The following is a 26637-nucleotide window of genomic DNA, read 5'->3' on the forward strand; positions in this document are numbered from 1 at the left end:
GAACTACTCCAGACCTACTGAATTAGAAACTCTAGGTGTGAGGCCCAACCATCTGTGGTCTTCCAGGTGATTCTGATTCACATTCAACTTTGGAGAAATACTGCTATATACTATTTGAGTGTTGTTTTTATTGTGTTAGGGTTTCTTTCTTCAATAAGGAATCTACACAATTTATGCTGCTCTGAAATTCATGTCATTAAAAACAATCTAGTTTTGAATAGTCTGTTAATTTTGTGTCATTTAGAAAATTTCTTGGGCTCAACAAGTCCTGCAAGTGATTAACCCTACAAATAATGCCCCATTTGCAATAAAGATCCAAACTTCAGAAGACATAGTTAACAATTTTTCTTGAAATCTGCAGGTGGGTAGGGGACAAACACCACTGGGAAATATGACCCCATTGAATAATTCCTACTGTTTACAGCAGGAGTTCCCTCCATGTGGGAAACAAGTGTAATCAATTCCTGACCATTTTCAGTGATGAAAAGGAACAGAGACATTAAATCTAAATGGCTGATAATATAAAATATGGTTTTATACCTACACTCAAATATGAATTTGTCTGATGTTCTAGAAAGTCACTTCAAATAAAATACTGAAACCCTAACGTAAGTGCTAACTCAGAAGCACTGATTCCTATAGTGGTAGACATCACCTTTCCAACTAATTCAAAGCATTAACCTAAAGCAGACCTGGTCTCTATCTAAATTTGCTAGCTCACATCTTTTCTGAGACAAGGAGATAAAGATTTTGGTCTTAATGGGCTTCAGTTACAGCTTCTGCTAATCAGGAATAAACAACATCTACATTGTACCAAAATACTTAATTGACAAGTATAGATGATAATTTCCATAAGAAAATGAAAGCAACATTTGCCTGGGAATAATATAATGTGGGCAATCTATCAATTAATCTCTGTTTATTATGACAGTCTTCAAAAATAAAGGGAAAATATGGTGAAATCATTACTATTCCTAGGCTTCAAAGGGAAAACAGCCCATTCTATACCAGCTTTCCTTCCTCTCCCCGAATCTTTGCTGACTTTCATCAGCTTTGGTTCTTTCTAAGATGCTGCCTTCTGTTCCTTTATGTTTTTTTTTTTTTAAATAGAAGCTCACAACAGCTTCCTATGAGTATAATTAATCAAGTAATGGGAGTATAATTAATCAAGTAATCAGCCAGCCACCATCATTAAAACGTTTTAATATCAATGTAAAATGAGGCCAGGGTTTTACAAGCAAGTTTCTGAGCATGAACATCGATTTCTAAAATGACTTACCTTCCTTTCAGAAGCCTAAATATGAACAAATATAAGTCTTAGGGATTTTTAAAAATATCATGGTATTTTTTCCCATTTTAATACATCTATAATTGACAAGCATGCAAAATAACTAAGTTCCAAATCAAAGGCCTCTATTAGAAACATCTAAATCAAAAATGAAGCATTTTAATTTACTTATTGACCATAAACTCAGCAAGAAACCATCCTTTCCCTTATACCTCAGAAAAACCACCATCACTTCATTTCTAGGGCACTGACTGATGGCATTAAGAGTATTTAGCTCTCCCTTATCAGCATTCAGACATCCCTGGTTCAACCTATGTAAATTAATGTTACAGTTCCAGTTGCTGGAAATGCCCCACCACCTTCACTGCATTACACTTGACAAGGCACCTACCAACAATGCACAGGGTAAGAAATGAGCCATGAAGAACATAATGGCTTAACTGAAAAGCTAACCATATATACTGGGTCTGCTAATTGAGTGAGGATATTAACAGAGATGTAAAATTCTAGGAGGCATTCATTTTTCATCCTTTCCAAGTTACCATTATGTACAGTACTAGGAAGTAAAGAGTAGAAGAAGGTGACAACAGCCACATACATGAAATCCACTTAGAACTAAAAGCAAACTAAACAAAATGCAAACTATAGTGGACTAACGAACTGACTCCTATTTGGGTTTTATTTGTGGCTGCAAGCAACCTCTAAACTGAGGTTTATAAATTAGGGAACCATTTGAATGCACTGAGCAATTTATATAAGAAACATTACTAAAATATTTTCTAAGAGTTGTGTGTGCTTCATTGCTGAATTTGGTGGAAACAGTCAAGAAATAACTAAATAAAATAAACCTCAAATATTTCCTTTTTACTACACCCACTTCCAAAAATTACACTGCCTTTAACACAATTTTCTCTGTCATTCCTCAAATGAATTAGTAAAACAGGTAGAAGTACAAAACATAACTAATATTACACAATTAATTTTCCTTCAGTAATTTAGTCTGTTCCAAAGTATTTCTGTCCAAAGTGTGTAGGTGCAACAGGATGAACTTCAGTAGTTAAAATTGTGATCTCTGGAAACTCCTGAATGATTGATTTGGCACCTTCAAAAAATAAAAGAAAAATTGTCACTATGGCAGGATTTTTTGATAACATTACTTGGAATTCAGTAATTTTATAGTCAGCCACTAGGTTTATTATGAACAGAGAACAGACAGGAATGACCTTTGGATACATAATCAGATTTGGTTAATCTCTTATTTTATATAATGTCTGATATCTGAAAAGCTTTTATAGTAGTCAGACTGTGTCCCCGCCCATGCACTAATAAATTCTTAGAATCAAATTGTTTTATATCCAAGATTTGAAAAGTATATTCAGTTATAGCGACTTGTCCCCTGAAGAGTCTTTTTGTTTTATTTTAAAGGCAGCTGGAATAGGAAACAACATCATACATAAAATGATGGTTTCTCAACTGGAACACTAGAACAAGTGCAGACTTCTTTGTTATGTCAGAGAAAGCTAGCTTTTTAAAGGTTATGACTCTAACTTGGTGGGTGGGTGGAGGAAGAAGTGGTGGAGGAAGAAGGGAAAGGAACTAGCTAGGAACCCAGTCCAGTTAAAAAGCCAAAGCAAGGCTACCACAGAATGAGACATTTTTCATCTATAATGTCAAAGAATTAGTATCCTATTCTAATGTATACTACTAGAACTAACATGGTTACTGTTCTATTCTCAAAGACAGAAAACCCAATAATTAACTGATTATCTCAATGTTTATAATGTCACCTCTGTTATATAAATGGACGACCAAGCAAATCACCCTTTGTAACCATAAACATTTGAACTACAGGTAATTTTTATTATGAATATAACTATTATGAGTATTTTTATTATGAATACAAAATAATCAACAGTCTACTAAATGCAGCCCCCCCCAAATGGTTTCTCTGTAGCCTCTTCAGGGTTGGCTGAGACTTGAAACCTTTAGAAATGAGGAAATGCCCTAACTAGAGGGCACATATTTTTCTTTTCTATTACAAAACAAATATAAATTCACCATAGAATATTTGGAAAATACAAAAAATAACTGCTTAAAAAAGAAAATGAATTACTTAGAATCCCATGATCCTAAGATAGCCACTATTAATATTATATAATTTTAAATAAAAATTAAAATAGCATTGTGCATCTGTCTTGCTTCTCACACTGATGGAAGATTTATTAGGTTCCATGTTAAATCTAAGTCTGATTTTGGTAGTCATAACAGTCATAATTTATATTAGTCATCTCTAAAGTTGCTGATAACATTTTACACTGTTCTAATGCTGTTAATTTATATTCTGCTCTTTTACATTTACCAGATTTTTTGATGTCATTAAATATTTTTCAAAAACATGAGTTAACAGTCACATTATTACATCCTTTGAATATACAATTGACCTTTGAACAACACAGGGGTTAATTCACATATAACTCATAGTCAGCCATTCATATCCTTAGTTCTTTTGCATCCACGGATTCAACCAACTATGGACTGTGTCGTACTGTAGTATTTGCTACTGAAAAATATAAAAGTTTAAGTGGACCCAAGCAGTTCAAACCCACATTGTTCAAGGGTCAACAGTACATTTATTTAACCATTTCCAAGTAAGTAATTTACATATTTTCAAATTTTTTCTTACACGAAATATAACTACTGAATATACTAAATGCTGAATTTCTACATGCATTTATGATTATTTTCTTAGGATAATTTCACAAGTTCTTAGATTACATGGTTAAAAAAAAAGAAACAGGTCTTAAATTAGGCTTACTCACTCAAGAAATGGAGAATACAAGTTCTCTCACCATGCCCTTTGAGCAGAAGTCTAACTTTAAAAACTTCTCTTTGCTTCCCACTGCAAAGCTTCAGTAAGACCATAGGGCTAGCTAGAACCTTGAGTTTCTTGCTGTTTGAGAGCAGTTCTCAGGGTCAGATGGGGAGCCAGGAGAAACAGGGACCTTTCAGCTATTTGCAAGCTCTACTCAAACAGGACCACCAGGAAAACAATTACAATCCCCTTCAATGGGATTAGTTCACACTTTTTCATTTGACTGTGGACATTAGAATGGTGTAAAATATTATCACTAAGCTTAGAGATGACAAACACAAGTTATAACTACCAAAATTCAATTTAGATTTAATGTGGAAGCAAATGAACTTTTCCTCAGGATGAGAGGCAGGGCAGATGACACTCACCCATCCCATGACCATCCCGAGCCCCAGTTACTGCCTCATGCTGAACTCACCATGAGGAGTGGAGAACAGACTGAGTAGAATAATAACACTGGGTTGAACTCCATGTTCTATAAGAACCTTTACAGCTTCAATTACGGTATTTCCTGTGCCTAAAATCAAATGACAACCAAATACATTAGCAACTTTAACATTTATCTCAAGATGTCTCTGAAGTTTCTTTGAAGTTAAGGCAGTTTAATAATCTAATAGCTTCATTTGCAGGTGCCTGTTCTTTATCAATGATGTTATTTTCAATAATGGATATAACCCATATACTTTTCAGTTTTCAAATGCACAAGCCCTAAATTCATTCAGTATTTGAGATATCAAATTTAATACCCACCCTCCACCCCCAACCCAGGATCTGAGTAAGCTTAGAAAACAGACTAGAATAGGAGAGAAAAAAAAATTACCTCCAAAGAGGATAAATTCTTGAGAAAATTACTGCTATACCCACTGGGGTAGAGGGGGCCATATGTCAATGTATTTTCTGTGTTCTATATACTTTGTCTCATTAGATCCTTTGCTTCAATGTGTTCATTTTAAGATAGAAACTTTTTGGCACTAATAAAGTTTGACTAATGTGTATTCTCTTTTTACACTGTAAAAATTCCCCACAGAACTGCCCAGGGCAACTCCAAACCCAACTGAAAAAAAAAACAAAAACACATTTAGAAATAGTTTTTGCCTTATATAAGGGCACCCAGAAGGCAGGCAGTAAACTGAATTTAAACCCTAACCAAAGGTTACAAATTAAATACAAGCCACTCACTGAGAATTGGATACATCAGAAGGACTTTTCTCCTGTAAATGTCTGGGGGGAACTTGGCATAATATACTTTGGCTCTTTGTGTCTCCTCATCACTCTGAATCAGAATCTTTCCAATTCGAATGGATCGACAGCAGTCTCGTAAACCTTGTTCCATTGCCTCACCTTGAAGAAGGAAATTAAAAAGAAGGAAAAAAGATTAGGAGGAGATAGAGTGAAAGTCTAAGAATAGGCCAGAGTTGAGTTTGTGACTGTAATTAATACAATAAAGACACTGTCAAAATGGAAGCAATTTTTCTTAAGCTAACAGCTTTTACTTATAATATGGTCATATTTTATATTTAGTTCTGGTCAATGAATCTAGGTTAAGGGTTGGTCAATGAACTAGGATAAACTAGTTTTATTGCTGGCTTGCAAGTTGTAGAATTGTCACACTTCCATGATTACAGGAAATAAAGTGTTTTTTTTAAGCTGTTCCCTGAGCTTTTCCAATACCAGGAACATTTTACTCCCATTATTTTAAGGAACCCTTGTTACTTTCATCTGACAAAAATATAAAATATTTATGGAAAAATGCTATAGATCAAAGTCTCATTATTTAGATCAAGGTGGCATTAGGAGATATTACTTAGCCCTAGCAATGGCTTCAACAGCAGAGGCTTTGCTGGAAAACAGTGAAAAAGTAATATACGGTTCCCTCTCTGTCCAGAGAACCACAACCAAGACCACCACCCCACCTTGGTTTCTGATCACAGAGCTATTTTTGAATCTGACTTTCTTTCAGGAAGTGTTTGCCAAAAATCAAGCATTCTCATACCATCTTCAGGATTTTGGGCCACATCAAAAATCTATTTGTTTGGTTATTTACTTAATATTGTTCATTAAAGTAACCATTTTTTAAACATTTATTTTAAGAGGAAACTTTATATCACTCATGAAAATATAAGAACAGTTTCCTTCTAATACATTTGAAAATCAACCAATAGCTATTAAGGTTAAAAACAAAGACTATGAAAAGGATACATACACATGCGCGCACACACACCCGCACGCACACACATATGAGAATCACTATGCTGTACACCAGAAATTAACACAACATTGTAAACCAGCTTTACTTACTTTACTTCAATTAAAAAAATACACTTTGGAAAAAAAACTACCCTGTCTATGCATCACCCCAAGGTCATCTGGTATACACTAGGGGTATGAGGACCATGCCTCCTTTAGGGCAGGAGCTAGACAAAAACAGAAGAAACTGTACCTTAAAAGCCCATCACACTGTCTTCACCAGTTTTAAAAGACTGAACATTGTCCTGAAAATCCTATCATTGATTAAGAGCTAACTTCTATAAAAAAGGAGGGCTTAAAGCTCCCATTTTATTTGAGATAATCAACCATTCACAAATAGAATTTCATAGCCAGAGAAGAAAAGGGAATGTTTCTATGTGAAGAAAAAATCCATCTGTTTCCAATGCAAGTAAGTGGGGCTTCTACCATACCTTGGATCTTGTGAATAATAATAATAATAATAATAATAATAATAATAATAATAATAATAATAATAATAATAATAATTAATAATAATAATAATAATAATAATAATGTTGCTGAATAGAAATAATTGTCCCCATGTAACAAGCATAGATCCTAATTACAGGCATGTGATTCTGTTGCACAAAGGTTGCTTTAGAAGGGCAATCAGTTGAATTCAAACACAAATGCATTTATTTATGAGATCAACAATTGGAAATAACTAGAGTTAATCACAGTTAAATTCCTTTGCCTACAGTGTCACATAGTCAACAAATATAAAATTAAAAATATTAAACAAGTCATTCAGTCCAGCTCCTGACAGAGTAGGACTGTTTCCCACAAAAAAAAAAAAAAAATTCAAAAACCAGAACAAAGATTTTCTTCAGTTGGGTGTTCAAAATTCTGCAGGCCTGAATTTGTGCTATATTCCTTCAGTCTTTAAGCTGCCCTGTTCTCTCCAAGACAGCATCATTCTATCCTCCTATTCTACCACAGTCCTCTGAATATCTTTGAAAGCTGGCTTGCCCATGGGGACAGGCAACTAGGGAAGATGCTCTGCAGTTAAAATTAGCCGAACTCAGCAACAGAGAGGCCATGATTCCAAGGCACCATGAGGCTGGACAACACAGGTGGTGAGTTTTAAGCTAAGGCAAGCTGCAATTATGACAGACAAGCCCGCCTCTTCCCTGGAAAAGAGCAAATGTATCTATGCATGCAAAGAGACAAAATCACACATATGCAAACCTACCGCTTCTCATTATGCTGACCCCACAATTTCCCTTCTCAAATTTCACTCCTTCATACTTGTACCCTGTTGGAGAATAAAACCAAAGAATTTATCTTTCATCATTGGAGCGAACTACTTATCTTATATGAAATATCTATGGTTTAAAGTAGATAGGTACAGAGCAACTCTTGTATAACATCTTAGGTTCCCTGTGAAAGAATAAGAAGACTCATGATTTTTCATAGTTATTTCTTAATTCTTCATTAAGAAACCTATGGGGATAACTGGGAGAAGTGGACTTCATCGAGTTGGAATAGGACTTCTGATAGCATAATATTCATATACACGTTCCTCAAATTGAATTCAGAGGAGAAACTGTTGTGTTCCAAGAATGCTATAAGTTTCATCAATTCAAACTGGGACCCCACAGTGAGCTACAGCAGAGATTCCTGTCCGTTTTTCTGAGCCTCCATTCCGTATTAAAAAGCAGAAGAGAGAGGCTGAAGTACTTACCAAGACATGTTCAACTCTTGGTCTCATCCTGAATTTGTATCAATCATGATGCAGCAAGCTCAGCCCCCAATTTTCATAAAAATCAACCTTTGGGTATAACAGCTTCTATTATTTACTAAAGAACCAAATCAGAATTTTAAATCCCTGAAACAGGGATCCTTGGCTGCTTTATATTAGAGTAGAACAAAGCACCTTCTCCAATCCTCATTGTTTTTAATTTTCTTTTTCTTTTTCACTTTTCATCCTTTTACCTGGAGCTGCACTGCCAAACCAGCCCACCCATTTGTTAACACCAGCAGCTTCCCCACAGAGGTGAAGATAAGCTGCCAGTAATTCTTCACTCTAGTCCCAATGTGCCACCATCAAAAGCAACACCTGCGTGCTGAAGACTATTTATTAACCTTTAACTTGAACTGACAAGCAAGCCGTTAACAAAAAGTCATCCACATAAATTTCTTTATGAAATGTCTCCAAGTTTATTATGTTGTTTAAAAACACAGCTCATCGTAGACTCCTCATTTTGTATACTGATTTACTCAGACTGCTTTCTTTCCATTTCCCCCCAGTTCTATCTTAGAATTTTTATGAGGAGAGTATGAGGGTAACAGCCCTGGTTACCTGTTGGAGTGGTCACCATGCATTCTTTATATGGCAGCTGATTCAATCCTTCTTCCACAACAAGTCTGATCTAGAGAGTCAGAGGAAGAATAAGTTGAGAACTTGCTAAGAATCTATTAAGTGTTAGCCTCAGGAGCTGAACACTAGGCAAAAAGTCAGTAGCACACTAGGCAAGGATTTAGCTTATGACAGTAGGGAGGGGGCCCCTATCATGGGTTAAATGCAGAGACAGATCCAAATGTCAGGCTGCTTGCTGCTAGGTATCCAACCTTGGTTAGGCACATTATTGCCACTAAACGGCTCAAGTATGCCTTCTGATTCTCATTCAGTTAGTTCAGACTATATTATGAGAAACCCAAAACTACAGCAAGGGGCAAGAGTCATGGCAGGCACCCTTGGAAGTAATACACTTCTGGTTACTCCAGAAATAGTGCCCACTGGGAATTTCTTTGCCTTGTTTAATACTTTGAAATTGATAGGTTGGATTCTTTTTAACGAAAGCCTAACATAATGCAAATAAAGCCTGAATTTCTTAGGAGGAAATAATGAGTAGACGAGGCTGAACCGATTTACTGAGCTTGAAGTTGGATCCAGTCGAATGCCTTGGGACTTCTAGCTTAAAAAAAAAAAAAAGGCTCCTAATGGTCTTAATGTGTGGTACAGAGGAAAGAATCCATCAGAACTACTAGGAGCAGCCTCCCCAAACCACCAGATATGATATTCCTCTGAGCACCCAGCGCCTACTACAGTAAAGGCAATGCTTGAGTCTGCAAAGCACATTTTCTCCAATCAATATTACATTACTGATTGAGAATCAGGAACAACAGCGAGAAATGTCAGGCCCCGTGCTCTGTTATCACAACACCCTGCTGTCATTAAAATGATCGATGCTAAATGGGCCAGCACTTTTGTCAGCCTGTATACTGGGAATCTTCAACACTAGAAACCTAAACAGCTCCAGTCCCTGCCACAACCGTAACCGACCCTCCACACCCCCAACCCCAATATCAGGAACTTTAAATCCAACTGCAGAGAACAGAGAGGTCCAAATTACCATCCAGTCAAGTAAATTATGTCCTGGGTCCTTATTATCTCATTTGACTAAGATATAACACCTGCCCTTTCAGACAAGCATTTTACAATAACCATGAACTTCTGTGTTCTATAGAAAAGGGGCGCAAGGAAAGCAAAAGAAAGATGAACCACTTTCTACCAGTGAACACCAAGACCTGTTTTCCCCACAGCAGCTACTGACACAATTGCCTTCCTCCCTGAACCTATTCCTTTGGTTTGATACAAGCATAAAGACAGAATGAACTATCACTCAAAACGATGCAAACTACATTTATCTTGATGCAACCCAAGGGTTATTCCTGCCCCTGGAAGCTCAAATAGGAATGGCCTTTGAACCAATAATAGTTAACATCAAAAGTACAACAGGAGTCATCTACACTCTTTTGCTATCTTCTACTATCTGATTATACCTGTAAGCTTTAGAATTCACTTTTCTTTCTTTCCCAACTGAATACTGACAATAGTATTTAGATTGTAAACCCCACAAGATCAGGTTCCATGTCTATATTCTTTACTCCTCCCCCATAACACAGTTTAGTGCAGTGCCTGACTCACATGAGTTCAATATATATTTCATGAATTGATGAATACTAATAACCACAGCAGAATATGTGTCAACCTCATTTCTAAGCACTGAACACACTCAGATATAGATAGACACAAGAAGTAAACAGTGCTTATGAATACAAACCAATTTGGCCTGAGATCCTCTCAGATGACACTAGCTAAACAGAGTGGGGCTTAAAAGTCCCGGAGTGTAGACAGTTCAATTCAGTATTTCACATGTACTACAGAAAAGAAGAGGCCAAAGAGACAGGTTATTAGTTTTTGTGCATTTGATGGATACCACAAGGATAACTACTAGGTCTCCTTACATTTTTGGATTCCTTTTAATGTACTTTGCTTCACTGTCCTAAAAAGAGGCATTTAAGGCTCAGGATCAGGTTACTAGACCCATCTGAAAGGCAGTGGTACCTCAGAACTACAGAGAATGGATTCATGGGCAGGTGAAAGGGACTGAGGCAGAGCTTTGATGCAACAGTAGAAACAACAGTTCAGAAGTCTAGCAAGATGTGGGTTATTTGGCATAATCTCTCTTACCCCAGAATGCTCCAGAACAACAACAACAATAAGCCCCTTGGCCTACTACAATAATATCACTAGGAACAGCAATGAAATGAAAACGGAAAGCCTCTGTCCACATACCAAACGATCAGCAGAAAACATGAAGTCTCCTCTACTGGCTGTCCTAAAAAAAAAAAAAAAAAAAAAAAAAAAAAAAGTACAAGTTTTAGTCTAGATTAGAGCTTTAACGTAAAATATTACTTAATACACATAGTAACATCAATATTAAGACCTAGTACATACTAAAAACTTAACAGCTTACCTGTAACAGACTATTACTGAGACATGTCTTTCCCTAGGATATAGGAACCTAGATGGAATGACTTGATAAATATTATTGAAAATGCCCATTTGATATCAACAGTTGAGACAGGAATTAAAAAGATCATGTAGTCTCCCACTGAACTGCCCAAGTATATATTATTCAACCAGGAGATAAACAAGGCCCCCCTGGAAGATGGCAGCAAGCCCACAGCTCAATTAAGGGAAAAACTTTGCAGTAAGAAAGCTAGGTTCTCCCCAACCTCATGAACCATTCACTTTGATCTAAAACCCATATTACCAAGATAAGTAACCCATCTACTTTGTCCCTACTTCTTTTTGGAAGGAGAATGGTACAAACAAATAAATCCTCTATTTTTGTCACTGCATTCAAGAATACATAACCTAATTTCCAGGACCTCTTTCTGAAACTATTGATAATTTGTTCCTTTTGCCTTTTTTCAATCAAATACTATTTTATTCCATAGACCTTTCTACCATCTTCCTGCATATTTCCTTCTGGTCAATACCTTCAGATCCTGACATACCCAAGTAATAGTAATCCAGGGTACCCCCAAGCTGTTTACCAACCCAAAAGGGAATGTTAAAAGGCTCACAGGTTTTTTTTGTACATAAAAATTTAGTACTGTTCCTCCTCTTTCTCTCATGTAAGTTAAATGATCTGAATGATTTAGTTTCTGTACTTAAAAATATCCGTCTGCCTATCCATAGCATACCTAAAATATTCCTCAACAAAGCACTGAAATGGCATATGCAAGCATATATTATCTCAATATACCATTAATGATGACTCTTTTTCAAGCTGCATTTACTTTCTCTGACTAGGGATAAGCAATGAAATATCCCTGACACAAATGACATTAAGTTTCCTACAGTGACCACAGTTCTATCATATTACAGATACTAACTCTAAAATATGGACCATAATTGAGCAATAGCAAGAATGTATGTCTGTATTCTTTACATATAAATATTTCCTAAACTCAGAAAACTCTTTCCACAGACACCTACACACAGAGAGAGCCCATTTAAAACAGGCTCTATTTTATGTACTGTGGTTTTCAGATGAAAACTACTTTTACACTAGCACCTTTCATTTCTATAATTAATCTTCACAACATGCTTGTCAAGGAAGTAAAAGTCACTGAGTTACAAAAAAAAAAAAATACTGAAGCCTACTGCCATGTCTGCTAGACCTATACAAACTTGTCCAGGCAGCCAGAGCAGTTTTTCAATAGGGAAGAAAAGTCTGGACTTGTCTTAAAGAAATATCCAGTAACATATCTTGGGAACACATTCGAAATGTTTGTTTCTAATTTCTGAACAGTTACACATAAATTTATTACATGGAAAAGTTACATTAGGTTAAGTGATCAGAGTTGCCCAAATTCATTATTTTACTTTAGAATCAGACATTTTAACACCTTTCACACTCTTCCCCAAAATATCGGCCTCAGCTGGTAACTTTTGCATAATAAGCATCTTCTCTACATTCTAAAGAAGGTACACACTGTGAGAACCTAATATGAACTGTCATCTCTTCATAGCTATTTGATTTCCAATTAAAGCAGTCACTGTTTCAACTCATCCCACTACAAACAGTAATTACTAACCTACACCCTGCTGTTTTAGACAGACTTCAGACCCATACTGTTCACTTTAAATCAATTTAGAAATTGAAGTACAGCTAGAATATAGTAAGTTGACTGCATTTTTTAAAACCCACAGTGGTCTTCAATATCCACAACTAAATCCTTAACAGTGTTAATACTAGAGTTTCATAAGGGAGATTATTTGCGTGTTGGATCAATCAAGTTGCACACAGTCTCTGAACCCCTACTTTAGGCCCAACACTGGACTAAAGTATTTGTTAACAAAGGTGTTTTAATGTAAACCAGACTCCAGGTCTTATTTACTCCATATACTTTGTTTCAAATCATAACTCTTCACTTTTGTCTAAAACCCATTTTTTAAAAATCTATCACACTGGAAACAAAGTTTTGAAACACATTTTAATCATCTTGTATCTGGTAACTGTCCCAAATAAAATCTGATGCAAAATTACCAGAAAGCAACAAACACACTGACATATCCCTAGAATATTCTAAAATATATTCTAATTATTAAATATTTAAACAGTGATATTCAGGCACTTATAATTCAGAGCATGGGAATGTAATTAATGTTAAACTGAGTATCTTTTAAAATGTGCAAACCCCAAACAGGATTAACAATGCAGACCTAACCATATCTGAGACTATACTTTTCTAGACACTCCTCCCAACAAATGTGTCACACAACTGTAGTAACAAAATGAAAGCCAAAGGCAGGCATTTAAAAAAAAAATATGATCTTCACACAAACAAGAGAATGAGAATTACACCAGAAGCCAAATCCTTTTAATATGGACTTGGTAAACTTGACTCTTCCCTACTTAAGTCTGTCTATAAAGCACTTTAAAATTTCTAGAGAGGCTATAGCAATTATACGTATTTTAAAACATGTACATCCCATAGCAAACCCAAACTAAGATGAAACCTCATGAATCTCTGACTTTTCTTTCAAAAAGTATTTACTTATCCACAAGATACGGAACTATGAGAGGGGAATGTTTTTATAATATTAAAAAATTAAGACTTCAAGGAGAGACCCTCTTCCCTCTTCTTACTAGGCCTCACTACTACTACAACTATGACTGCTGCTGCTGCTGCTGCTGCTGCTGCTGCTGCTGCTGCTGCTGCTGCTGCTGCTGCTGCTGCTGCTGCTGCTGCTACTACTACTACTACTGTAGTAGATTCTCCAGTGTGTTGGAAGACATCCTCTCCTGGGGCAATTACAACTTTCATTTCTATAGCAGAAATTGCCACTTGTTCATTCTCTGCTAATTTTCTCTATTCAGAATAAATTTGACAACCCCCTCCTTTTTTTTAAAGAAAAATCATTTTAACAACTATACATGCACACACACCCATGAGTACAAAGATTTATTTATAAAACTTTTCTTAAAAGATCCAAAAGTTACAGCAGGTACGTAATAGTATACTTGTATTATTCCCTTCTTTCCCACAGGTCATCATTTATTAAAAGCTTCCTTGGTGCTAAGTATTAAGCACTTTTGGTGCATTATCTGATCTAATCCTCACACAATCTTAAGAGGCAGATTCTATTATTACTACTGCTTTAGGGATGAAAGTAGTGAGGCTTACAGAGGTGAAGTATTTCAAGGTTCTTTCCAGCCTGAAGCTCTCTAAGTCCTTGAGTAAAGCAATTACCCTATTTCACTCTAATAAGTAAATGTTTATTAAAGGGTAACCAGTTTTTAGATGTCTTTTAATGATATTTCTCTCCCTGTGAATCAAACTGGCACTACATACAATGCAAACAATGAAGTAAAGAGTCTGGCAGGCAAATAAAACATCATTAAAATGTTCCTTCTTAAGATGGAGAAGCTGCTATTATAATACGGCCTGTAAAGAATATGTAATTAAGGTTAATACAAGAATACACCCACTTCAAATGATTTAAATCAAAGCCTCTGACGCAACTTAAAACAGTTTGATTTCAATCAAATCTCAGTAGCACTGAATTAGATGTCATTTTTGAAAATGAGGATTATGTACAAATATTGTTTTCAATATTTGGGGTGGGAGAAGTTAAGTTTGGGCATAAGGCTGCCGGATTTAGCCAACAAAAATACAGAACACCCAGTTAAATTTGTATTTCAGAAGTATATCCCATGCAACGTTTAGGATATATTTATACAAAAAAAGTATTCACTCTTTATCTGAAGTCAAATTTAACTGGGTGTCCTGTATTTTACCTAGCAACCTAAGTTAAGGAGGAAGAACTAAATGGACTCAATTTCAGCTCTGACATGTTCTTGTTTGTTTTTGTTTTTTAAGCAACAGGTTAAAGGGAAGTAGAACATAAAAGCTTTTCTAGCAGGTTTAAACCAAGGAATGCTTTACGTAGAGTTAATGTTTACTGAAAGTTCCTAAAAGATAAGTTCTACTTCCACAGCTACTTTGTTACATGGTCACTAAAATAAAGAACAGCTCCAAGGTTTGGCATGTACACAAATGATTTACAAGTGGTTTTCTTTTGTTCCTTCAACCTCAAAAAACAAACAAACCCCTATGAAGTACTTGGACCAAACCTACTCTGATGCAAAAAAAATAAAAAAACCCCACCAAGAATAGCTTTTACTACTTGCCAGGTGCAAGTCATTAGGGCCACAGCTCTTTAGCACCTTCTTAAGAATCCCATAAAATAGAGTCATTAATTATTTATTTGCACCTCAGAACACTGTTCAATGTAAACATTCAAAATCAGGTAGAAAAAGAAGAGAAACTATCATCTTCCCTTAGAACCTAGGCCTCAGTCCCAAGTTTATTTATTAATTTTTATAATGATTGCAACATTAATTCCCCTATGTGCCAGGTACTGTGCCAGGCCAGACCTTCTTTCTGCCTCCCCAAGTCCAGACTAGTTGAGGAAGTTGCCTCTTTATACATACCCTTTTTCCTAAAAGCCACTTAGAAAATTCATGTGGAAAACCAAAACCACATCCATGTTTTAAATAACTTTCAAGTCACAGGTTTTTTTCAGTGGTGTACAGTTTGGTTTTTTTTTTTTTTTTTAGGTTAAGATGGGGTTTTTTTTTAACATTTTTTATTGAGTTATAGTCATTTTACAATGTTGTATCAAATTCCAGTGTAGAGCACAATTTTTCAGTTATACATGAACATACATATATTCATTGTCACATTTTTTCCACTGTGAGCTACCACAAGATCTTGTGTGTATTTCCCTGTGCTATACAGTATAATCTTGTTTATCTATTCTACATATGCCTGTCAGTATCTACAAATTTTGAACTCCCAGTCTGTCTCTTCCTACCCCCGCCCCCTTGGCAAACACAAGTTTGTATTCTATGTCTGAGTCTGTTTCTGTTTTATATTTATGTTCATTTAAAAATTTCTTTTAGATTCCACATATGAGTGATCTCATATGGTATTTTTCGTTCTCTTTCTGGCTTACTTCACTTAGAATGACATTCTCCAGGACATTTTGGTTTTATACAAGGTGAAGGGAAAAGTTCTGCAATACTTCCAGCCTCCGGGTGATGTTAGGCCAGACTCTAGGCTGGTTCTGTTTAGTACGTGGAGTCCCTGGCTCAAGCCTCAAATCACATCAGGCTGTACTCACATTAGTGCTGAACAGGATGTTCACCCATCCTGAGGTTAACTGTCTTCCCAAAGGTGACTTCAAAAAAAAAAATTCATAATGCTGAATGCACTCCTTCTCTAGTGCTATTTCATGGACTAAAATACTCTTAAGATTGCTCAACTTTCATCCAAGCTGCCTGCTGAGGCCATGGCAAAGCCCCTTCGAGGACAAATATATAGGAAACATTCAACATCTCATGAAACAGCTTTACTTTAATGCTTTAGGAGACAAAAGAAAACAAAAAATTGGGAAGGGAAGATGATCTTTTAAATACATGGCACTGCCTTAAATATGAAGTTATAAACTATGTTCAAGGGAGCAAGTGAATGAATGAGGAGAAAGTGTATTACACCAGATTTTGCTGGGCTTAGTATACCAATGAGGCAGAAGAGCAACAATGTGTGGTTTAAATCCATTGCAACAAAACTGTAAATGAATAGTCAATTCTCCTCCCCAGTTCACCAGTGAACCATGTGTGACTGAGTTAATTATCAGATCATTTGATACTTAGATTACTGCACTCTCAATTAGAGAGAAAACGATCTCCTTGAAATTCAATAATATGACCAACATATTACATTGAAAATACTGCACATTTCCAAAGAAGACATTTTACATCAGTCCAAAGTTCTGTCTTGCCTGCTTTATATATTTACAACATGAAGTCCTCTGGCTCAACTCTTATTTCCCCATGCCAAAGTCAATTCAGAAAGCAATTCCTTCACTAGATAGATACTGAGGACCAGGAATAATAAAAGGAATAACAAGCACTCCAATGACCTCTATTATCAGACAGTTCCATAGTGTACATGTATGATGTCACATCAAAACAGAGAAGAGCAAGGCCCAAGGAAGACAGAATATGATAATGGTACCTTCCATAACTAGACCCACGTAAATATAGCTCCTCTTACTATAGGCACTCTATAGCAGCCCCCTAGAAAGGATGAAACAAGTCTTGCTTGTAAGGGTATGCCAATTTTTGAAGATAAAGGAACAAAGGCCTCTATAAACAGACTTCATTAACAAAAACAACTAAAACAGTCTCCATCCTAAATCACTAAGCCTCAATTAGTTATCAAAAACCATAGTGAATCTTTCTCTTCCGTATCATAGCAGGATAAAATTTATCTAGGCTTTTTCACTGTTTTTTTTTTTAATAAGAATGCGAGTTGCATGTATAGTTAAATTCCTTTTACTGTCTCCGAAAAGCCCAAAAAAACCAGCACTTATGGATGCATTCAGAGCCATGTACAAATCCAAACATGAAGGCTTGAAATGCGTTAAATGCACATAGCTCTTCACAGTTTATAAAAAATGTTCACAGACAGTATCTTGTTTTAGCCTCCTAGGAGCTCCAAGAGATAGTTACAAACATCCTCACTTTACAAATGATAATGTTGAAGCTAACCACCTTACCTAAGATCACTCTGGATCCTGCTGTCTCCTTCCAAACTCAGAAAAAGAAAAGACTTCACTTAACCCAGGTTTACTACACCACCCAGACTTTTCTGAGTAATGCAGTAAAATCAGGTGTTGACACTGTCATATATGAACACCAAATGTCATGGCCTCTCCAAGTTCTATAGCAACTGTTCACCTTTACATTGTTATGAAGACCTCTTTGCAAAATCTAAGGAAAATAAAGGAATCCTCACCCCCATAAAAAGGCACATATGCAAATATTCATAATAACACTATTCATTTTTTTTAATAGAAGTACCATCAGTTACAATGCATCAATTTCTGGTGTACACAATGTCCCAGTCATGCATATACATACATATATATTTTCATATTCTTTTTCATTAAAGGTTATTACAAGATACTGAACATAGGTCCCTGTGCTATACAGCAGAAACATTTCTTAAAATCTATTTTTAGATATAGTGGCTAATATTTGTGAATCTCAAGCTCCCAAATTTATTCCTTCCCACTCCCTTTTTTCGATAACCACAAGATTGTTTACTATGTCTGCAAGTCTGTTTGTTTTGTAGATGAGTTAATAGTGTCCTTTTTTTCTGTTTTTTTATTTTTTAGATTCCACATATGAGTGATATCATACGGTATTTTTCTTTCTCTTTCTGGCTTACTTCACTTAGAATGACGATCTCTAGGTCCATCCAAGTTGCTGCAAATGGCATTATTTCATTCTTTTTACGGCTGAGTAGTATTCCATTGTATAAATATACTACAACTTCTTTAACCAGTCATCTGTCTATGGACATTTAGGTTGTTGCTTCCATGTCTTGGCTATTGTATATAGCGCTGCTATGAACATTGGGGTGCGTGTATCTTTTCAAATTAGAGTTCCCTCCAGATATATACTCAGATGTAGGATTGCTGGATAATATATAGCACTATTCATAATAGCCAAAGAATGGAAACCAAACAACCCAAATGCCTATTGCCTCATGAATGGATAAACAAAATGTGGTATATCCATACAGTGGAGTATCATTCAGCCAAAAAAGGAATGGTGTACTGATACAATATGGATGAAGCTTGAAAACATTATGCTAACTGAAAGAAACTAGTCACAAAGACCACATGTTGTATGATCCCATTTACATGAAATGTCCAGAACAGGCAAATCAGTAGACACAGAAAGTAGATTAGTGGTTGTCTAGGGCTTTGGGTGGGCTGGAGGGAAATAAATAGGTAGTGACTGCCCATGGGTATGGGGATTCTTGTTGGGATGATGAAAATGTTCTAAAGTTGATTATGGTGATGGTTGGAAAGCAATGAACATACTTTAAAACCATTGAACTGTATACTTTAAAAGGTGCATTGTATATAAAATAGATAAACAACAAGGTCCTACTATATAGCACAGGGAACTATATTCAATATCTTGTCATAACCTGTAATGAAAAAGAATATGAAAAAGGAATATATATATATATGTATGTATAACTGAATCACTATGCTGTACAGCAGAAATTAACACATTATAAACTGACTATACTTCAGTTAAAAAGGTATATTGTATGGTATGTGAATTACAGTTCAATAAAGATGTTTTTTAAAAAAACTATTAAAAATGCACATACAAATAATATTTCCCAGATAATTTCTGATCGTTTGCTAAAGCCTTGAAGCCCATCTACAGGTGCAGCCCAAGGTCCAAGACACAAGGTCAGTAACTCTTGCTCTCTAGAAACAAGAATCATCCTATTTTCTGTTTTACAGGTAAGTTTTATTTCAGTTCCCCCCACCACAACTACCAAGCCTATGCCTCCTACTTTTTAAGATCAGTACTTCATCTATTAGATCAATACTGATTCATGAAAATAGTTAAATAGTACACTTTTATTAATATAATCTTAAGATCTAGAAAGAAAGTAATTGAGTGACTATTGCTTAAAAGGCATAAGCTGGAATTCAAAAATGTAAATGATACAATTTCTGCCCTCAAGGAGCTTCAAATCTAATAAGTGAAATAAGATAGAAACAAATATCAATATACAAAATATAAGGTGAATCTTGCATTAAAAATGCCAGGGAAGATCAGTGAGGAAGAATGACTAAGGGAAAGCTTCTTGGCAGAGTGGACATTTAATGCCGAATGCTGAAGAATAGGTAGGATCTGAACATTCAGAGAAGGGGTAAAGAGAATCCCAGATGTGAGCAGAAGTAGGGATATTTCAAAATAGTTCCTAGGGACCATGAAGAAGGGCCTAATGTCAAGCTAAGGATCCTTGACTTTATTTGGTAGGCTCAGAGAAGCCAAAGAAGGCTGCTGAGTAGGGCAGTCAGCTAATCAAAGCAGTATATTAAGAAAATTAATTGTTCAGGAATGTGTGGGTACATGTAGAAGAGAGAAAAACTGGAGACAAGGAGACGAAATGGGAGCCTATTAAACAGTATGAAGAAAAAGTCGTACTAGAGTCTGAGTTAGGGAGTGGCACCCTGACTCAGTAGCCATTTTAAGAGATCAAGGCACCCACTGAAAAAGGAGTGTTCTGGCATGCAGTAGCTACTCATTTAAAGTGCTGCCAATACAGAAATCGGCTGTAGTTCATCATGGTACGTATTTCTCTTAAGAAACCCCATCTACAACATGAGTTTTTGAGATCTCCTCAAAATAGCATTTTAAGACGGTAGTTTTGGCTACCTAGTGATTAGGAGTGGTGCCAAAGGCTCCTTTAGCTCCGTTAACCATACAGGAAACATTTGTTGTTCTATAATTTTACAGTAAAACAATCCTGTTAAGAGTTAGTGAGAAGCTTCTCCATGACCAAGCAAACTTAAAACCTCAAGACTAAAAGACCTTAGACAAAATGACATATTTGCAGTAGCAAAAACCAAATGGTCAGAGGGCCTGTTGAGAAAAACAAAATTTCCTTGAAATTGCTTTATTTCTATTCGTGAGCTTGAGGTGATTTAGACGTAGAGAATACATTTGGGTAGTAACCAGTTCTGTGTTAAAGATTTGCTAAGTGAACAGGCACAGGGCAGATGGCATAGGAGCGTTTACCTGCTTGGAATAACTGAGGATGCAACACCATTCACAAAATACAAAGAGGAAACCGGAGGTTACCTAAAATGCTTCCTCCCTACACAAAGCGCTATAAGGAATGAAGGCCCGAGTCATGTAACACTGCCCCTCAAAGAAAAGGCTCTGCCGGGATCTTCACAGACAAGTTTCCCAAGGCCAAGAACCTTAGCCCTTTTGCTTCCAATCCCCGCCCACGCCCCCAAGAGACCCTCCGCCTCCGTTTCCCCTTTCGCTCTCGGCTCACTTGTCCCGGATGATGGTCTGCAACTCCCGGATCTGATCATTCATAGGCAGCAGCTTAAGCTGAGCTCCGATCTGCCGAGAGAGTTCGCAGTCACCTAGGAGGGAGTCGCTGGCTGGTGTGTCATAGTTGCCACCGCCGCCGTTGCTCTCTGAGTTGAGGCTGGCGCCGCCGCAGGCCTGAGGGTCCGGCTCAGCCGGTACGCTAGAATGGGCGTGCCCGGTGAAGACAGTCGGCTTGGCCTTGGAGTCGCTGTTTCCCCCTGCAAGGTCCGAGATCAGGTCTCCAGGTTGCTGCGGCTCGGGGTTTGGGGTCGAGGCGGAGCTTACTTGCTGGTTGTGACACGGCATGGAGTCTGAACACCGTAACTCCGTGGCCATACATGGGGTCCCAGGCTGTCCCCAAAGCTATCGACCTCTAAGGATAAAGGAGAGCAGGGAGAACGGGCCAGTGCTCTGGTGTTTTCCAGTGCGCCCCCGCCGCCTCCCAACCTCTAACCCGGACTCCCCTCTCACCTCGAGGCCTCCGCTGCTTCCCTTTCGCACACTACGCTCCAGCCCCGCCTACAGCAGACGTACTACCTGCCTAGACACTTGATTGGTTTCTCTCCCTGCCACTCTGCAGCGCACTGCTTGTTAACCCTTTCAGTCGCCGGAGCTGCGTGGGGTCCCACACCTAACCTGGCAGACAGGATGAGGCCAGGGATGCTCGGTTGCAGGATCTGACGGGAGCCCCTAGGGAATCTGCATGCCGAACTTTGGGTGAGTGGTAGAGCCAGGAAAAACTAGAGCTGGAGGATGATAAAATGATGACACACAAAGACCCCTGTTTTCATGCTCTGTGTCTTGGCAGAAAAGTTAAACTTCGGTAACTGCATCTGCAGTTAAGTTTGTCTGTGTAACCTAAAGAGGGACTACAAAAATGCCTAGCAGCCTGCTGAAGAGCCTGCCCCTTACTAGACTGTTCTACCAGCTGCAGCTACCCAAGTGTGCTTGACTGCTAGAGCTTTCCTTATCTTTATTGTTTGGACCCTACACTGTACAGTTACCATGTGGATTCTGACAGCATTTTATTTTATTTTTTTATTGAAGTATAGTCAGTTCACAGTGTGTCAGCATAGTTTCTGGTGAACAGCATAATGTTTCAGACATACATATACAAATATTGATTTCCAGAAAAAAGCAGGAAAATTCTCCTGTAATAATTGAGATGACTATAAACTTCACTTTAGGCTTTGAGTTATAAAATTGAGATGATGCCTAAAAATTATGGGAAGCAGCAAACCAAATGCATGTATCAATAGAAATCCTTTGCATGCATTTACATAGTGCTTTTACAAAACACTTTTATATAGGTTGTCTCATTCAACATTGTGAAGCAGTTAGTCCCAGTATCATAATTCCTGTTTTACAGTTGAGAAACTGTAATTTAGCAGACTAATTCAGAGTCACATCTTAAGTAGTAGAGTTGGGAGAAGACAAAAGAGAAGTAATATTAATATTAAACTCTATTTTCCATGCAATATGCTTTAGTTGTCTCATTTAAGCCTTTCAGCAACCTTTGGAGGTAGGCTCTATTTGTTAGCCCCATTTCACAGATAAGAAAACAAGTGTAGTGAGATTAAGTAACTTGATAATGTCACACAGGTGATAAGTGCAGAAATAGGGATTTGATCCTAATATGATTAGTTCAATTTGACTGTTTCTCTAACCCAGGTCCTTAGATTAGTCCAGGTTATATTCCTCTACTGTATACCACATGTTATACTTGTACTAGATGATATCTTACCTGCAATACCAGATTTAACCTATGACCCCAAAATTGTACTATATGACTGAGTTGGGGAATTCTGATATAATTTTCTGTTAATCCTAAGGACTCTGATGAACTCCTTGACAATCTCTTTGTGCCCTAAATTCCAAAAATTCTTGAATTCAAGTTGACTTTGCTGATGCTTAAGCCATTGCACTGTAATTTTAAATTTCTTATGAACAAAACTCTATTAATTAAAAGGATAGCCAATGTTCTGAACAAGTAGTGTGGTTCACTTTTCTTTCCAGATGAGTAGCTGTATCAATGTCAGATGTATCGCTTACCTTGGTTCTGTGGCTCCCAATGTCTATTTGGCTCAAAATGTCTATTTGGGTATCTTTTGTATTGTATATCTTATCTTCTTTACCATTTACTCCTGCTGCTTCCAAAATTTTTGAATTGCTTTTCAAATACACATTGCCAGCCTTACACAGTTAGTTTACTTGTTAAGTACAAAACTTCCCCTGTAAATCTTAAATAATTCCTGATACATGTGTAGGGCAGGACGGGCAGATCTTGTATAAAAGATTATACCTTCTTCTATGAAAGAGTATACCTCATATAAAAAGTATAAAAGAGAACCTGTAAAATGATATATTAAGAACTGAGGTGTCTCCCTTTGTGTTTTATTGATTTTTTTGTATTGATATGCTTTGATTCCTTTCTATTTTTCTTTCATGTAATTCTAGAGGTATTTTGTTTTGTGGTTATTTATAACTAGTACTTTGTACCTCTTAATCCCCTTCCGTTATCTTGCCCCACCCCCACCCCTCTTCCCACTGATAACCACTAGTTTGTTCTCTGTGAGTCTGTTTTGTTATATTTGTCCATTTGTTTTATTTTTTAGATTCCACATATAATTGAAAACATACAGTATTGTTTTTCTCTGTCTGACTTACTTCACTAAACAGAATACCCTTCAGGTCCATCTATATTGTTGCAAATGGCAAATTTTCATTCTTTTTTATGACGGAGTAGTATTCCATTGTATATATACATACTGCATCTTTATCCATTCATCTGTTGATGGACACTCAGGTTGCTTCCATATCTTGGCTACAGCATTTCTTATAAGGCAGGTCTAGTGGTGATGAACTTCCTCAGTCTTTGGGAAAGTCTTTATCTTTATTCTGTTTTTGAAGGACACTTTTGCTGGATATAGTATTCTTGGCAGTTTTTTTCTTTCGGCACTTTGAAGAGATCATCACACTCCCTTCTGTCCTGCAAGGTTTCTGCTGAAAAATCCACCAATAGTCTTATGGAGATTCCCTTGTATGTGACCAGTCACTTTACTCTTGATGCTTTCAAAATTCTTTGTTGTGACTTTTGACAATTTGATTATAAAGGGTCTCATTATGGATTTGTAGAATTTATCTCATTTGATGATTTTGGGGCTTTTGCATTTGGATGTCTCTTTCCTTCTCTAGATATGGGGAGTTTTCAGTCATTATTTCTTTGAATAAGCTTTCTGGTCCTTTTGCTCTGTCTTCTCTTTTGAGACTCTCATAATGTGTATGTTGGATCTCTTGATAGTCTCCCATAAGTCCTTTAACATTTTTTCACTTTTTTCATTCTTTTTTCTTCTTGTTCCTCAGACTGGATTATTTTCAATGACTTGTCTTCAAGTTTACTGATTCTTTCTTTGCTTGATCTAGTTTGCTGTTGAACCCCTATAGTGATTTTTTTCACTTTAGGTATTGCTTTCCTTAGCTCTCTAATTTATGTTTGGCTTCTTTAAAAATATTTTCTATCTCTTTATTGCAATTCTCATTTACAATGCATTGTTCCCTTGACTTCAGTGAACATCTTTATGACACTTAATTTGAATTCTCTCTCAGGTAAGTCATATAGCTTCCTTTCATTGGGATTGATTTCTGGATACTGACCTTGTTCCTTTGTTTGCAACATCTTTGATTGATTTTTTCATTTTTCTTGACTCTCTATGTTATTATCTGTGCATTAAACAAAGTAGGCCCCTCCCCTGGTCTCCACAGCTTGTATAAGAGACAATTCCCACCAGTCAGCACAGCCAGAGATTCCAGAGTCCTCTATCAACTGTTTATCTCCCCAGGGAGAAGGAGGCAGCTTTGGTTTCTGTCAAGTCACTTTGTGGTGAGCCAACGGGGTGACATATGGTGTCTGCCAGCCCAAGCTGCCATTTCCATTCTACCCCAGACTGCTTTACTGTGTTGGACCTAGCTGAGACTGATAGGACAGAGGTCAGTACTCTGCAGGTGGGGCCTTGGAGAAGTTGGGACATTGTACACAAAGCTTGACTCTTTTTTTTCCTTGGCAGAAGCAGGGAGCTTAGCTTTTCTCTACACATGGTCTGTACTGAGCAAGAGTGGGAGTCATGGTGTCTGCAGGTTAAAAGGATGATACACTAGGACCAAATAAGATTTTTTCCTGGAATATGAGGATGGTTCAATATACTAAAATAAAATAATGTGACAATCACATCTAGCGAATGAAGGATAAAAATTGCATGATCATATCAATAGATACAGGAAAAGCATTTGTCAAAATTCAATACTGTTAAAAATGTTCATCAAACTAAGAATAGATGGAAAATGCCTCAACATAATAAAGATCATAAGTGAGAAACCCACAGATAACATCACACTCAACAGTGAAAAACTGACAACTTTTCCTCTAAAATCAGGAACAAGGCAAGGACGTGCCCCTCTCACTACTTCTATTTAACATAGTGTTAGAAATACTAGCCAGAACAATTAGGCAAAAAAAGAAATAAAGGGTATCCAAACTGGAAAGGAAAAGGTAAAGTTATCCCTGTTTGCAAATGGCATGATCTTATATGTAGAAAACCCTGAACACATCATTACTATTAGAACTAATAAACAAATTTAAATAAAGTTACAGGATACAAAATCAACATATAAAAATCATTTGCATTTCTATACACTAGCAACAAACTATATGTAAAGGAAATTAGGAAAATAATCACTTTTAGAATAGAACCAAAAATAATAAAATGCTTAGGAATAAACTTAACCTTGGAAATGAAAGATTCATATACTAAAACAAAACATTTATGAAAGAAATTAAACAAGACCTACACAAATGGAAAGACAACTTGTGTTCATAGATTACAAGACTTACTATTGTTAAAATGAAAAAACAATCTAATTAAAATTTAAAAAAATAAAAAAAAAGTTTAAAAAGTTAAAATGACCATACTCCCCAAAGAAATCTACAAATCCAATGCAATCCCTATTAAAATTCCAAAGGCATTATTTTGATAAATAGAAAAAACAATTCTACAACTCATAAGGAACTACAAAAGACCATGAATAGCTAAGCCAATCCTATAAAGAAGAACAAAGGTAGAGGCACCACATTTCTTGATTTCAAAATATATTATGAAAAAAAAAAAACGCTCACTGAAGTCAAGAGGACAATGCATTTTTTAACATATTAAAAATATATATATTACAGTGGCAAAAACAGTATGGTACTGTCATAACGACAGACATATAGACCAATAGAATAGAATAGAGAGTGCAGAAATTAACCCACAATTATATGGTCAACAAATCTATGACAAAGGTGCCAAGAATACATAATGGAGAAAGAATTGTCTCTTCGACAAATGGTGTTGGGAAGACCAGATAGCTACATGTAA

At 36.6% G+C, this 26637-nt stretch overlaps 1 protein-coding gene across 2 annotated transcripts; it reads right to left on the reverse strand.

Annotated features, from left to right (window-relative positions):
* Window positions 1–1186: 1186 nt before the first annotated feature.
* On the reverse strand, window positions 1187–21757 carry UPRT (uracil phosphoribosyltransferase homolog). 2 transcript variants are annotated; one of them, XM_031446329.2, is made up of 8 exons: window positions 21698–21757; window positions 21186–21599; window positions 11011–11053; window positions 8731–8800; window positions 7621–7683; window positions 5340–5501; window positions 4579–4677; window positions 1187–2390 (listed from the first exon to the last, which is right to left on the reverse strand). In XM_031446329.2, exons 2-8 carry the CDS (start codon window positions 21560–21562, stop codon window positions 2284–2286), a joined length of 921 nt encoding a protein of 306 aa, XP_031302189.1. In that variant the 5' UTR covers window positions 21563–21599; window positions 21698–21757; the 3' UTR covers window positions 1187–2283. The 2 variants fall into 2 exon arrangements, with proteins under 2 accessions (XP_031302189.1, XP_010993186.1); XM_010994884.3 differs by lacking the exon at window positions 21698–21757 and having other exon boundaries at window positions 21186–21691.
* Between the last annotated feature and the right edge of the window lie 4880 nt (window positions 21758–26637).

This window comes from Camelus dromedarius, chromosome X (assembly GCF_036321535.1).
Source record: "Camelus dromedarius isolate mCamDro1 chromosome X, mCamDro1.pat, whole genome shotgun sequence".
NCBI classification, from domain to species: Eukaryota; Metazoa; Chordata; class Mammalia; order Artiodactyla; family Camelidae; genus Camelus; species Camelus dromedarius.

What these genes read in the sequence shown, in the direction of transcription:
- UPRT (XM_031446329.2), bottom strand. Translation starts at nt 21,562, where the DNA reads ATGGCCACGGAGTTACGGTGTTCAGACTCCATGCCGTGTCACAACCAG. An exon ending in CATGGTGACCACTCCAACAG is followed by an intron (nt 7,684 to 8,730) that starts GTAACCAGGGCT and finishes ATTCTCCAACAG; the next exon opens with GGTACAAGTATGAAGGAGTG. An exon ending in TCTGATGTATCCAATTCTCA is followed by an intron (nt 4,678 to 5,339) that starts GTGAGTGGCTTG and finishes ATTTGATTTTAG; the next exon opens with GCACAGGAAATACCGTAATT.